Here is a 15,814-nt window from a genome sequence, read left to right on the forward strand (position 1 = left end):
AAACTCTGCCTGCTGTGGGCAAGGATGGGTCACATCTTCTCAAAACATAGCAGTCAGCCCAGCTTCAAGCATCACTTTCTCTACTTTCTAGGCCTTGCCCAACATAAAGGAATGGTCTTTTCATAGCATTAGAGGTTTACTCAGCCCCACCAGCACTGGGGATGTTACAGCAGCCCTGACAGCGGCTCTGGTGCCTCCCCACGGCACATCTGTACAAAGGGAGGTGAGTGTGCACAGAGCTCACGTGCTATATAGGGCAGGGGAATTAGTTTACACTGCAGCTGCTGATCTGGCACTTCTGCCAGCAAACCCAGGCCCTGACTGCTGCTGCTGCATCCCTGTGTGCAGCACCAGGACCATGTACACTCCTCTCCACTACGGCCACATCGCCTGGAGCACGCTGCCTTCCTCTGCCACTACCCTCCTAACTTTACTGCCTCTCAGCACCTCGTCCTCCTAGCTCTCTCTGCAGACTTTTATCTTCACCTCACACAGCATCATTGCAGGGATGCTTCTACTGTCAAACCACCATGAAGCCTTAAGAACCTGTCTGGATCTCAGTGTGAAGGAGGAACCTGCAGCACAGCCCAGAACGTGCATCCTCTCACCTGCTCTGCAGAGACTTCAGTCCCCAAAAACACACAGACCCAGCCAGAGGAGCCAGTGAATGATTAAGCTGGTCATGACTTAAAACCAGAACTTTTACCCCATGTGTTACACCCTATAGGCTTGTTTTCTGTGCCTGCTGCAACTTGCCTTGGGTAGGTCCCACAACCACCAAGCCAGGAGCTGCCTTTGCCACAACTGAAACAGAGGTGCAGGCAGCCTCCAGCAACCATAAACAGCAAAATACAAACATCAAAATGTGCACTGAGAGAACACATAAGTGACAGAATGCACACAGGCTCAAAATTCTGATGAGCTGTATTATTTGATGGTATCATAATTAGATTAGAGCAATTTAGTTTAGTGAAACCTAGGTAAAAACTTAATTTTATTGTTTTTATTAAGGTGTGTTTCCCCAGATTCCCTGCAGAAGCCTGAGGATGGTACACGCTGAATATGGTTCTGTTTGCCCTACTCCTTCCACACACAACCCTTTTATTTCTTCCTTTGGCTTTAACCAAATGTCCCCATCTCTGTGGAAGAGGCAGAGCTCCCTGGCCTTTTGGTCCTCAGAAGCCTCATCCTTCCTAGGTCATTTCCCTTCCGATGCTGCTGCCTTACTTCTGTCTGCCATATTCCAGACCTACCTCCAGCCCAGCCTCCCTGGCAGCTTCCCTCTCTTCTGTTCTCTCTTTCACCCATCAGGCAGCCATACCAGAACTGTAAATTAGGAAATCTGTGGGGCTCCACAATTCATTATGAGCAGCTAATAAAACCCAAAAAACTCCCAACACATCGTCATGAGGAAATCGTACAGAACAAACCAAACTATGTCAAACAGCACTATAAAAGATAAAAAACAGAGCAGACATTGAGGCTCACTTTCCTGGAACTTTCTAGAACTGACCTATCACACTAACACCAAGCTTGTGGTGCTAAGGAACACATTATGGAGGTGCAAGTTTAAAAAAAATCCCAGGCTCAGAAGGATCCTTATTTTACCTTTCACTGTGGAAGATTTTTAATGTGTGTAAAATTTTCTGACCAATAACCTGAGTACAAGCACGTAATTACTCTGCCTCCTCTGTTCTCCATGCTTACAGAGAACTCAAACCAAGGTCCCACACTTTCTTCTTCTCAGACGTAGACATCTTCACATTGTCAGACAGCCACAAGTTCTGTAACTTATCCTTTAAATGAAAAAGTGTAAAATGTATACAAATACACACTCTGGCGCAAGTCCAGCTCCCTTACCTTGTGCAGAGAATTCAGACTGGGGAGCAAAGTTGCCAAGCTCTGTTTCTGAGTCCATCACACTGGTGTTTGGCTTACCACATACATTCAAACGTTTATCAACTAAGTCTAAACGATTCTCAAAGTCCTGAACTGCCAGGTCTCCCTCAAGCACCTTTGAATGAGGGGAATGCCTACGTCCCAAGCACTCATTTCCCTTCAGTGAAAAGCCAGGAGAATTCAGGCCAAAGGCACTCTCCAAGTTTCCTTGTTCCCTAGATCTACTGATGTGCTTATTAGATCTAGCACTGCTTTGGTTAAAACGCTGCCATCGCTTTTTGGGTGCTACGTGATTTATATCATTAGACTCATCACCAAGAGAGCTCTCACTATTTGCCTCTGAATCCAAGTCTGGACTCTCCCCATTTTCAGCAGAATTGCAGCTCTCATTATTTCTACCAGCTTCAGGTCTCCTTCCAATACGACCTAAATTGTCATCAGATAAACAGGCAGAGTCTTCATCAGTTGAATGCTCTGTTAAATCAATAGACTCTTTCCTCTCAGTATCTTCTGCCTCATTCCCTAGAGGACTGGTAACCGAACCGTGCACACGGAATGCATGTTCTCCTGAATCTCTGGGTAACCGACTTAGCAACTTACTTGGCCCTCCTGGTTTTAAGTCCTTTCTGTTTGAAACTGTTTTATCTCCAAGCTTTGATGACTGCTTAGATTTTGAACAGTTGCGTTTGGACATGCAATTTGTGCCATTTGTCCCAGAAACAGCAGCACTCGCAGGCTCCCTTTTACCAGTACCAATCCCTGTCAGCTTGGTTGGAGGATTGCGTGAAAATGAGGAGTTGCTTATAGCGGAGTTTGGAGTTACTGTTTCTTGGACACAATCTCCATTTTTTTCTATTTTATATGGGGGACCTACAATAGACAAAGACTTGAGACCACTCGCAGAATTGCTTCCAGAACCATCACTTGTGCTGGTATTTCGAAATGGGACTATATTTTGACCAGTCATCAGTTGCTGCTCTTTTGTCTTACTGTCATGCATATCCTTCAACATCATTAACAAGGTGCTGAATTTGTAATCTGGTTCAATAGGCAAACGACCATGACCAGAGGCAGAAGAGAAAAGTAAAGGTACTGTGGCCTTTGGAGTGCCAGAGTCACTGGCATCCTCATTCCTGGACCGATAGGACAGCTCCTTCAGCTCCGACAGAACGTGCTTCACCACGGCCGTTTCGATTTCAGCAGAATCCCTGGGTTTCTCATGCATGTTGTTTAACAGTTTCTGACCATCAACTTTTCCACTTCTCTGAAGAGAATCTCTCTGAAGGCCAGAGAAACCTTTGGTATCTGAAGAGCAGCGATTCACACCACCCTCCTCTTTTGCAAGAGAAGGCTCCAACCCAGCAACCTTTTCTTTATGTTTACATTTTATACTCCTGATTCGGGGTAATTTCATGCTTTTCGGTTTCAAGATTGCTTGGTTTGTTACAGCAGGCCAGGAGCTGTCCTTGGAAACACTTTGGGGGGTAGTGTGCTTGTTTGCTAGGGAAAGATTGTCATTTCTCACATCCGAAGAGCACTCAAGAGGTGTCAATGACATCTCAGCATCAGAGAAACCTACTTCAAGCTCCCCATCCACAAATTCAGCATCAAGTCTGTTGGCTACAGAACCTCCCAGAGGTTTGCGATCTCTATATGACTTCTTCCTGGCCCTCCTGCTGCTCTTCTGAGAAAGATACATGGAAAGTTTAATGTTTCCACTTGATGTCATAGGAAATTCCTTCTCCACTTTATCTGAAGAATCACTAACTTCAAGAGCACTAGAGGCTCTCTCTGAACTTTGGTCCATGGTATCTACATCACTGTTCCCACCATCAGAGAGGGAAGAGGACGAATCTGATTCAGTTTGTTTTTTCTCAACACCAGCGTCGGACGCAGAATAGTGTATTTGTAACTTGGAACTGCACAAAATGCCCAGGGAGCTCTTCTCTCTCTCAAAAGACGGGCTGGAAAACAAATCCCCTTGGAGGGTGTTTTTCAGAGCATCACTTTTACGATTCTCATAGTCCGGTTTCAAAGGTGTCTTTTCAAAACGTCTTTCCCCCAAGGAGGAAAGCAAATGGTTTTCCCTGGTGCTACTGGATGCTGTGAGGCTGTTGGCAATCCGGCGAAGTTCGTGAGACGCGTGTTTCTCTGGTAGGTCCCCAACAATCACGTTTCTAACTATGCTCTCTGGTGTTTTGTCTTTGATTTCTCCCCTCGATGTTTCCTCTCTTGCACCACTCTTTTTTACTCTAGTCCTTTTTCTGCTTTCAGAGGTTTTTTTCACGTGTGGCTTGATGTGCAATTTTCCTTTTTCACTGGCCATGTGTCTGGAGTCAAAGGCCAAGGATTTAAAACAGCCATTCAGTTGCGTGTCCCTTTCTGCTCCAGGGCCATTGATGTAGTATTCCAACTGCACGTCTTTCTCGCTGTCCGGCTCACTGGAGTTCTGGCTGCACTTCTGATCCTCTGGCCCCCCAAGAAGAATGTCTTCTGCCTGTCCAACACTGACTTCCCATTTAGCCATAAATCTTTGAGGAACCTTAAAAGTTGGAGACAAAAAAAGAGAAAGACAAAATTTGAGTAAGTAACCAATGAGATAAAAGCAAGGAGCACAAGGCACAGAACACAGTGACATTCCTGCATTTTGCATCTTTAAGACAATCACTCGGATTCCCTGAGACTGTGTCTGGCAGACACAGGAAGTACTGCTCCTGGGTAAGCACCCTGCATTCCAGCTGAGCCCTGCGCATTCCCAGAACAGTAAAAAGGTCCCTGGCAAGAACAGGTGTCCGAGGAACCAGATGTCTTGGCATCCCAATGCATCCTGAACACAACAGCCTGTAAAGGGCAATGCATATGGTATGGATCCCTGGCACAGAAATGCAAAGCTACAGCCAACAAGCCTCTCAAGGCAAATGCAGCATTGTTTTCCTCAAAATATCTGAGTAGACCTGTTTGCTGTGCTCATTGTTGATTCTTCCTGCATTCCTTGAATTCAGAGCACGATCTGCCCTCTCCATCAACTCACCTTGGGACAAACATGAGATCCACACACATTTAAGATGTGCTCTATCAAGTTCACAATGTCCGTTCCTGAGAAGTCTCCCCGTTTAACTCTGTACCTTTAGAAAAAACAGAAAGCTCTCTGCATACTTACCAGGAACCTCTGCTAATACTCAAAATCAACAAGGAACTTGTATCTTATCTGCATGTGTAGTTTTTGGCTGCACAACAGCAAATCAAAGACTTCACAACTGCTCCTAAAACCAAAACCAATTCCAAGGCAGGAGGAACAACTCACATTGCTGACACTTTTCTTTTGAAGAAAAACTCAAACCAACAAAGTCTCATCTCAGCAGACTCAAGAGGTTTTATGAAGCCTGACAGCAATCCAGCCAAATACTCTCAGCTTTGCATCAATTTTGGCTTCCGGGGGTGCAAACCTGGACATTTATGTGAGCAACAAACATTTGATTCCCTCTACTGCAGGCATGCTGGTACTCCATTTACATATAGAATGAGATTCCAGCCACGCAGCACTTCTAGGACCAGAGAAGTTACTTGGGAGTATGTCACTAGTTGTTGGAGGGCTGGGAGCACAAGGAGAGAAGTCCTTAAAGAAGATGCTGAACATGGCCTTGGAAAAGGAAAACCAGATGAGGCCATTGCCCCCAGGGACTCACGTCTGCAAGAGCACAATCAATCTGATGGTTCTGCACTAACATAGGTTATAAAGCTTTAGAGTAAGAGAAAAAGAAAAGCCAGGTACCATTGCCTAGTATAACTATTTGCTCTCTTACAGTAACACAGTAGCCTCTGTAGCTCTTCACTTCAGCAATTCTAACGAGTTAATTTCTGCAGTCACCTTCCTAAAGACATAGACCAGACCCCTGTGTCACATTACATTAACTGGCTACAACTGCTCAGGGCTGTTATGTTTGGAAACGGAGATGGTGCGATGAGCCACAAAACTCATTCCCACAGGCTCACTGACAAAGCATTTTCCAAGTCAAATTATAAGTCCTAACAGGTTTCTATAAAGAGAATTACTGAAGCAGTGCTAAAAACCCCACTGCTTTATCTCAGCCAGTGATCTAGTGAAGCGTGCAACTCCACCTCTGATTCAGATCAGCCAAAGGAGGCTGCCAGAGAGCGTAGAAGCTTTTTAGCAGTGCTGCAATCCACATCAGGAGAGGGCTCTGCCGCTGAACAGATCCCACACCAACAGAGCCCCGATTCCTCTGCCTCCCAGAGCTGTCCAGGGCAATAGAAGCAGCAGGCCACACCCCAGCACAGAAGAGAGCCTGGAAACTCCTGGCAGTTTATAAACTACGCTGCTGAAGGATGCAAAGAATCCCTTCCCTGGCCGCCTTGCTGCAGTCAGTCTCACAGAAGTTGTCAAAGTACAATTCCAGGCATAAAGGAATATTTTGTACTGTGCAGATTCAAAGAAATAAAAACATATTACAGAAAACAGATCTTTCACCTTATGCTTGTAGCCTTTTTCCTTTTGCTTTCCTCTTTTCCGGAGAACAGGCAGCTCTTCAAACTGATGTCTCCCTTCAAAGAGGACAATAGCTTTCCCAGCAACCCAGGTCTTCTCTGAAGGTTCTCCTAAGGCATCCACATAGTACTCTCGGTATGGTCTCCGATTGGAAACTATTTTGAGAAATTTAACAGAATTAACCCCTTGTATGTAACAGAATAAAGACACAAATAGAGACACAGAAAGCAGTAACAATTTGACAGGTAATTTTCAACTACATTTTGCTTCACAATGTTCCCACATAAATGCCAGTTCTGGGGATTTCTACTCAGAACTAAGGGAGACCCCTTTGATTGCTGCTGTCTATATTCTACATTGCTACTCTCTATTTTTAAGTTGTTTGGGCTTTTTTTCTTACAAACAATTGATTAACAAGCCTATGATTGGTCATCTCCCTACAGCAAAGACTGTTTGCAAAAAAAAAAAAGGCAAAAATATCTAAATATTTTTTTCCTTGAGAGACACAACATACCAGGCAGAACATTTATTTTCTGCTACTCCCTGATTAATGATTAAACAGTGCAGAGCACTTGACTGTTGGGAAAACACACCGGTGCTGGCAACACCCGGAACTGACATCCTTCTGGATAGGATTTACTCACACAGGTTGAGCCTCCCCCATCACAATATATCCCATCTTGTTCAATGTTTTAATACCAAACAAAGCCTTCTTTAGGACACAAAACATTATCAGCAGCATTTAAGCAAACACATGCACACACAGTGAAAAGATTAGGTGCAACATGACACAACATTAGTTGCAATGAGTCTCTCCATACTTCAGGCATGGAGGAACAGAGAAAGAGAAGAAACTCAATCATAAAGGCACATTCAAAGATTCTTTAAAGGTACTTTCTGTGCAAGAATGTTGAACACATGGTACAAATAAGAACTGAATCAGTACTAGGTGTGCTGGTGAAAAAGGACAGGTCACAAGCATTAGAACAGAGCAAAAAAAGACTTGAAAACAAGGGATATAAACTTCTCCCTGCAGTTTGCTGCAATGTATTAACCTTCTCCTGGAAACACCTTCTCTGAACAGGCAGATGTATTTCCAGCCCATTTGGTTTGTGCTGCCTCTTCCAGGGTGCCAGCACTGTGTGGCAGCCTGGCCTTAAGTGATGCTGAAACTGAGATTCTAACTAAGACCACCAAGACAATGACAAGCAACAACCAGAAGAACATCAAACCAAGTGCAAAGATGACAGGCTTCTTCCACCCCATTCACAGTTCTGGGACTCAACCTACTGAGTTTACACCTTCCAGCTCCAAAAATCTTCCAAGTCAAGAGCTTGCTGAGAAAAGGTAAACTGCCTTAAACTAAACACCATTCCTCAAATCCAAGAGAAGAGGTTTCAGCACAAGTGAGGCTGAAGCGACCTGCCTTGTTTTGAAGGGCTTGTTCCCTTGGCAACAGGACAGCCAAGGCAGGAGGACTGTGCTTCCTACCATCCACACAGAGCCCAGCAGCTCTTCCTGCCCAAAAGTGCCAGAGTTCAGATCCACCTGCTTTGCCACCTTGGTATGGGGAAGGGGAGACAAGCAGATTACATACAGCCACAACTGGAAAATACAGTTTTCCCCTGAGCTCCACTGGTTTGAACACAGATAAAACAATGATGGGAGAGTCCTTCATGTGGCTGGAGATCAGGCCTTCCTGGACTTTGCTAAACGAACGTTTCCTCCCTGCAGAATTCCTTTTTTAGAAATCCTCATGCACAGGCTGAGAGGGGAATACTGGACAGCTATATACATTAAATCCTGCCCAAAACCTCATGAGGAGGCATGTGGGGGGAGAATATATGTCAGCATATCTTCTGGAAACATCTCCAACAGGAATTTGAGAGCTGGAAAGAGACTATTTAAAACAGCACATTCAGTATTCTCTAGAATCAGGATAAATGCCTCCCAAAGGATGAAGGGGGAGGTGAAGAAAGAAGACTTCAGCAACCAGGCTTGGGGATGATGTGAGCACCATGTATGAAAAGCTACTTCATGTCTCTAGATAAACAGCAGTGTCTCTGAGCTGATGGCCACTCAAAAAGAACTCCACTTGTGCCCAGCACTTGTTGTGCTTAGGCTGGCAAGGGCCACAAGACCTGGAGAGAAATAAAGTAGTGAGTGGCAATCTCACCAGTCTAGAGCTGTCAGTGGCAGAGGACACCAGTTCAAGAGGTTTCCACTTGCTCACAGAAAAAAAAAAAGAATCAGAAGGGGAAACCAGGAACAAATAAGCCTTTCTGTTTGTGGCAGTCTCCCCCTGGCATCTGGTATGATCCTAAAAGCAAACAACTCATCACTTCCCTTCTGTTCTCTGCATCACTCACCTACTTCTGTCTTGATTTTTTCAGACTCTTTCCCCCTTCCTGGCTCTCTCCTGTGGTCAAGCACACACAGCTCTGTCATATTTGCCCATCTCTCCTCCTCACACTCAGCTTGCTCACACTACACTCTAAATATTCACATATGTGGCTCCATCTCTAGATTTTTCTTGCCAAACAAGACCCAAAAATTTCACTTCCATGTACACGCTCCCATCACACCTTCAAGCATTTAGCAGCTACACACTAGTGTGCACTACCCCACACTCCACTTCTCAGCCTCTCCTGCCTCCCATTCTCCAAGAACAACTCTGTGTCCTCACACACCCCAATCTTCCCAGCTCTGCTTCCTCACCTAGTTGCACCTCTCTGACCCATCTCCTTTTTCTCTGCATCACATTTTTAAGAGGTTGCTCTTTCTTCTGCACTGCCCTGAGCTTAGCCCAGCTACTCGTCCTTCCAACACTCTGGGAAGAAAAGCCTAAGTGTCCAACGGCTTTCTCTGCCAATTCACCACCCCCAGCCCCCTCTTCCTCCACCACCTCCTTCATTTAGCTCTACTTTATGGATCCAGGTCTTGTTTTCCACAGCAGAGTGTTTCTTCACACCTTTCAAGGGCCAAAAATGCTTTTAAAATTAATTTAAAACTGCAGCATCCTACCATACACAACACCTCCACTTTGTGGTCTGAGTAGATACAGTACCTTTCATTTTTGAGTGACAGTCCAGCACTGGGTCATGACAAACTGTGCATGGCCACCATGGGCGTCTGTTGAACTTGGCCCAAACAAGATCCCCAACTTCATACTTCACTGGAGTAGGTTTCTTCTTGGCTCGGATCTTTGGGGAAAAACCAGAATACAAGAAATCACTAAAGCTCCAGATGCTTTTGAAGAGATTTGCCTCCCCCCCTTGCGGTGCGCAGATTACATGGGACAGCAGAGACATTTACATTAAAATGCAAGTCCTGGTTTTACTTAGTGGCTCCTACACCTTCAAAGAACACAATGGTTCTCCCATTCTTCTGAAATAACAAAACAGTAAGAGGATTTGAGAAGGTTTTTGTCATTTCTTTAGTAAGGAACATGACCTCTGGTAAATGACTGCACTCAAACTTCACACATTTGAACAGGTAAGTATTTGGAGTCATTACCAGATCCCATTATTTTACAGACACCAGTTTGTTCATTTCAAAGGTTGCAACATACAGAAAAAGTAGTAGCAAGAGACAGTGAAATTTTCCTGGCTGAAACGTGATAAGAACAGCAAATTAAGTGTTTATCAATTGGGAAAAAAAAAAAAGTTGGTATCTACAAGTTAGTAACTTCCCTGCTTCCCAGATGTGCTCAAGAAAAAGCTTCACCAGAAAATAATTGAAACCAAAGACAGGTACAATCACAAAAAAATCTTATATATACTGATGCTTAGCTTGTATCAGCAGAACTGGTGTTGCTTTGTCCCAAAACTACGGAGCAGAAAGGGAGCATAACAGCATCACCCCCTCTAGGACACAGACGGACACACTGACCTTGCCTGTCTCCAAAACCCGCTCACAAGTATCAACTCTGCAGACACAGCCACCCAAATCCCCTCAGCCTCCCAGGGCTGTGCAGCAGCCATAAGAACACCAAAATCTTTCAATACACAAACCCTAAGGCTGTTTAATTTGACACATTTCTGTGTCACTGCTCAAGAGCTGAGAGCAGGTCCTGGGTTGTTTGCGAAGCACGCAGCCTCTCTGGCTGGATGTGCTCTACCAGCAGGACCTCTGCAAGGAGAGGATCCAGCTTTGGTGTTGTCATTAATTGAGCCAAGATGAGGTACAATAGGTTTTCACAGGATGCAAGAGTCCCTGTACCCAGTTGTGTGGTATCCTGCCTGTTTAGCAGCACCCACCAACATGTCCCAGGTGGGTTCAGCATTCTAAGAGCTCCAAGCAGCACTCTAGGTATTTTTCTTGCCAATAAGCACAAGCAATATGCTCTTCATTAAAGCTGTTACAGCACAAACACACCTTTCTGCTTCACTTCTCCATCCTGCTAACCACCCTGCTCGAGGCACGTCTCTTGCCATACCCAGTTCAACATCCCAGCAACTAAAACACAACAGACCTCTCTAATAAAAGGTATATTCCGTTTCTCGTTGAGTTTTATGGGTCTTCTTCATGTGGTTAAAGAAAAAGAAAACACAAAAGAGTAAACCCTGTCACATGAAAAAAAGGCACATAATGATGTTACAGACTACATTGTTGAAATTCTTCTCACCCACTCATCAAAAGCCACACAGTAACTTATTGCTGAGCAGGAGTTCAGGAGCAGGGAATGTGAACGGCACCGGGCAGGGAGCTGCAGCCCCTCTCTGTGCCACTGCCTTGCCGGAGCCTCCGTGTCTCCAGCTGCATCTGTGAGCACAGGAACCAGAGATGCTGTCTTGGCTGTTGCTTTTAAAATGCAGATGCACTTTCAGATGCAAACCCTCTCTTTTTTTTTTAGTCTGTTTTCTACTTGTGTTCTTGTAAATGTGACTTTGGCCTCAAATTTTTTTTACACAGATTTCCAGCCTGGGCTTTGAGGGGCACATGTATATCCCAGCTGATTATCTCCGATGCTGTGCATACACATACAATGGATGTGCATCTTACTGACAACTGTAACCTGAGAAGGGTCACTGGCCGGAGCAGTAAAACCTCGCTGGAGATTTGCCAGAGCCATTCACATTGATCCACCTGAAGGACACCCACAACCCCTGCCCTTAGGCAAGTCTGCATTTAAATCAACTCTTTGTCAACCTCCAACACCCCAGCCCAGTGAAAAGGTGGCTTTCAAGAAACTATTCAGACAATGCCTAAATCTCTTTCCAAGAAGTCAGCAGCTATTCTGATTCCTGCCCAGTTTCCTCTCTCATTTCCCCGGCATTAGCAGTCAGGTGTTGGGACTCACCATCACCCACCACCAAGTCCCCACCAGTGGGTCACAGAGGCAGGTCAGGAAGCACCATGTCCTGAGGGAGAGCCTTGTAACAGGATGCACTGCAGCAGGTCACCGTCTTGCATAATTTTCCTCTCTACTCTCCCTAAATCCCACCAACCTGCCAGAGATGCCTTTACATTTTTTTCTTTATACAGAATAAAAAAAATCTGCTAGGGACTTTCAAAACGTGTAACATTGAAAAACCAACAGCAGAGGAGCAAAAGCAGCAGCTGTTGTCCTTTCCAGGTACAGTTAAGTCTCCTCCTTTAAACTCTGCCTCATGATAGGAAAATTATAGCCCCAAAGCATGTATTTCTTACATCAGAATACAACAAATTTCACTCCTATTAAAATTAGCATTTACTATGCCAAGATCAAACTGCTGATATATCCTGATGGCCAAAAATTCAGCCCTGCAGTAACAGTGACTTTTCTGTGAGCTAGGGAAAGACCAAGTTTTTTAAAAAAATAAACTTCAGATGTAGTCCCCTACATCTGATCACAGCACTGTTCACCTTCAGAGCATGGAAACATTGAAGTATTTAAATAACAAGAAAATTTGTGAGCCACTGCAGATTGGGTAAGCACCACGTTGTAACTCTGGTGGAGATACACTGAAGAAATTAAACCAGGTAAGAGCCTTGGTTAGTGATGAAGGAAGGGACAGGCCCTTCTCCATTGATGAGGAACGTCATGGTTTTGCATTGTTTGATGTTCTCCTCAAGGGAGTCAGTACTGTCTACTCTGTTATCAAATGTTTGGCATTCATTTGCTGTTTAGATGGGACAAGCTACAGCCTAAACTTGAGGTGATATGCAGCATTTCAGACCACTCTGTGCTATTTCTGGACAGAACAAGACTGTATCTTGCAGATGTTTTTAATCAAACCCTCTCCACCAAAGACCCCAAATGATTACTGTGGAAGGGGTCACAAGCCAAGACTCAGCAGCAGGATGACACAAAGACCACCGGCAAAGTCACCTCCTGAATTTGTACTACACCAACTAAACACACCAGACTGCAATTCACTACGTGAAATACCAAACATTGGGGCTCAGCTTCCTGAGGAGGAGGCTTTCTATTAGAAAGCCAGGTACCTTTACCCTCCTGAAATTCTCACCATACAGCAAATAATGAAACATATCAAGCAAAGAAAGCTTAAATTTTCAAGTGTTTTTATTATGGTAAACATACTGGCAGTCCTCAACTGCCTGCCACCAATCTTCCTCCCTTGAAAATAACCACATCATTAAAAAGGGGAAAAAATAGCCCTTATCCAGTAACCACTCTTGGCTCTGTCACTGGAAGCTGTTCTTCAATCCATTAATCTTGCTGGAAGAAGTGGCATAAATCAGAAGCCCACCAACACAGGCAATGCTGACAGCCACAGGGTGCACTTTTCCCGCAGCACTGGACATCTCTGAATAAAAATCAGAGCAGCACCAACCCCTCCAGTGCAGCTGGAGGCACAGCTGCAGACACCCCACGTGCCCCAACAGCGTGACCAGGGATGTGACCATCTTGGCAGAGCCACAGCAAGACTGAACTGCACACAAAGGGGCAGAGATATAGCTGCTGTTACAGGCAATTTCAAATTTTCAATTTCATAAACCCAAAAAGACATCTGTCCAGAGATCAAGCACTGATCTGCAGTCACTGTAGCACATTCCCAATTCGGACCTGCTTTGGAAAGCCATCGTGGAAACACCTGGCCAAGAAAGCCCTATTACAGTTTATTCCTGACTTAATTATAAACGATGCTACTCAATGAAGCCAGGGACAGAACATGTTCTGCAGAAAGGCTGGGGCAGTAAAAGAGACCGTGTGCAACAAGGATGAAGAAAAGCAAGAAAGAAGCCACTGATCCCCTGAAAATAACGGAGGAAGATCCTGCCAAGACTGTTTCAGGCACAAACTGGACAGAATCAAAGCCAAGGATGAAAATAAAAGGAGGCGGCCACATCCAAAGCGTAATTAACTAATACAGTATAAACAATGACACTAATAGCCTTTTCCTCTGAGTGTACACAGATACCTGGCCAGGGCCCTGCAGCAGCAGCATGGGCTAGGGATATCTCCTGAGCAGATCTCACCACACTGGTAGCTGCCAGGTAAGTCACACCCCACACATGAGCCGGCCCAAACATCACTGCCAGGGGCAGAAGCAACTCTGCCCCATAAGCTTCCAGTGCTCTCTTCAAACCTTCCCATTTCCAGGCCAGCAACTCTAATGCTTCTCCCTGCATTCCACCTATGCCCATGATAAAGCTGTTCCCAATACCTACTTCTTATTAGTTAGAACTGGAAGCTTGCTGAGGATCAGTCCACAGCCTGCCCCCACCACTACCTTTTATTCCTTAAACTTCGGTGAACTTTTTTTTCTTCCTAAGAGGACGAGATGACAAAAAGTTCATGTAATTCCTACGAGCCACCAACCCCAGATATGGTTGAACTGACTGAAGATCAACAGCCTCCTTACCAGAAAAACAACCCTACCAAAACAAACTTGAGGGAAAGATGACATTTGAAGGCATCTGGATAGCCTGGGCCAAACAGTCTGCTGGAGAGGGACTTCTTACAAGGGCACAGAGTGACAGGACAAGGGGGAATGGCCATAATCTGTGAGTAGGTTTAGATTAAATGTGAGGAAGTGAGGTAGTGAGGCACTGGCACAGGTTGCCCAGAGATGCTGTGGATGCCCCTGGATCCCTATAAGTGCTCGAGGCCAGGTTGGATGGAGCTCTGACCAATCTCATCTAATAGAACACGTCCCTGCCCATGGCAGGGCATTGGAACTAGATTCTCTTTAAGGCCTCTTCCAACCAAAACCATTCTGTGATTCTATAGTGAAGTTATCCACTAACACAACCAACCCCACAGCTGGTGTCACAGGTGCCCTGTGCCTAGGACAGGCTACTCCCAGCTCCTGCCATTTCAGTGGAACAGATTATTCACCCTCTGCCCTCACAAAGGAGAGGCAGCAACTGGGGTAAGTTCTCCCTATTAAAATACTCCCAGAACAAGCTTGGAAGGGAATTGCTAAAGCTACCCCAAAAGTCTTTAGGAGATGGAACTTCCCTCCAGCTACAGCACAGCCTCACTGAGTTAGCTGAGTTTAAGACAAAGCAGAGCAGTTTTAACCTCAGCACTCAGGATTATCCCTCTGTCCATACAGCTCCTGTCCCAGGGGATCCAGATCCTTTAACTCTGGTCATAGAAATGAAGCAGCAATGGATGCAATTCCCATACAGTGACTACTGCTGACACATAGTTAAAAGGTCAACTCCTACCTCTGTACTGCTCTTAATGAAGGGAGGATGCAAAGAAGTCTAAGTGATCCATAGCTCATTACTTCACTCAGCCCCAACACTTGTGCACTGAGAAATGAACAGACACAGAAGGAAAGAGGAATTGGGAAATAATCTTTGCTTGGGAATGCTGCATGGAAAGGTAAAAAGGAGAAGAGACTAAGAACAACAACAAAGCAAAGTTAGTAACTGCTTGCGATGGAAGCCAGAAATTAATTCTCATTAGCAAAGATTCATGTTTTAAAGAAGCTTTTCTGAAGTCAAAACCAAATCGGTCAAAAGAAAACCAAAAAATCCCCAAAATGGAAAGAAAATTAAATTATATCTACTTGATAGCTAAGAAATACTTGAAGCTAAGCAAACAGAGGTCACCAAAGTTTCCTCCATACAAAGTACCATCACCAAGCACAGGAACTTTAAGCCTTTACACAGAGAGGCTGCAAAGAGGCCTACACTCACTGTGACAAAACTTACAGGAATCAATCCCTGCACAGGGAAAGGGGTAAGCCCAACTGGAGCCCATATGGACAAAACCCCCACCCAAACCACGGCACGCATATCAGAAGAAACCAGAGTAATAATCAGACTGGCACTTTATAGCAAGCTTCAAATCAAACAGAGCAGCTGGAGAAGTCTGCTGGAAGCCCATGGGCAGCCTGTGCTGCTGGGGACCTGGGGACATGCCCTTTGTCCCAACTGCTCCAGTCTTCCTTCAGCTTCAGCACTGCAGCAAAAAGCAAACAGGCATCTGACCTACATTCATGTCTG

At 45.0% G+C, this 15,814-nt stretch overlaps 1 protein-coding gene across 3 annotated transcripts in view; it reads right to left on the reverse strand.

Annotated features, from left to right (window-relative positions):
• Positions 1-15,814, reverse strand: part of NSD1 (nuclear receptor binding SET domain protein 1) — a 60,062-nt gene that overhangs the window by 34,629 nt on the left and 9,619 nt on the right. For 2 of the 3 annotated variants that reach the window (XM_039559672.1, XM_039559673.1), the window contains 3 exons: positions 9,474-9,609; positions 6,389-6,561; positions 1,861-4,441 (listed from right to left, as the gene is read on the reverse strand). In XM_039559672.1, coding sequence (XP_039415606.1) covers positions 1,861-4,441; positions 6,389-6,561; positions 9,474-9,609 — 2,890 coding nt within the window. Of the gene's footprint in view, positions 1-1,860; positions 4,442-6,388; positions 6,562-9,473; positions 9,610-15,814 lie in introns of those variants that run through there. The other variant, XM_039559674.1, reaches the window with a different exon arrangement.

The sequence above is a fragment of the Corvus cornix genome, chromosome 13 (genome assembly GCF_000738735.6).
Source record: "Corvus cornix cornix isolate S_Up_H32 chromosome 13, ASM73873v5, whole genome shotgun sequence".
Classification (NCBI taxonomy): domain Eukaryota; kingdom Metazoa; phylum Chordata; class Aves; order Passeriformes; family Corvidae; genus Corvus; species Corvus cornix.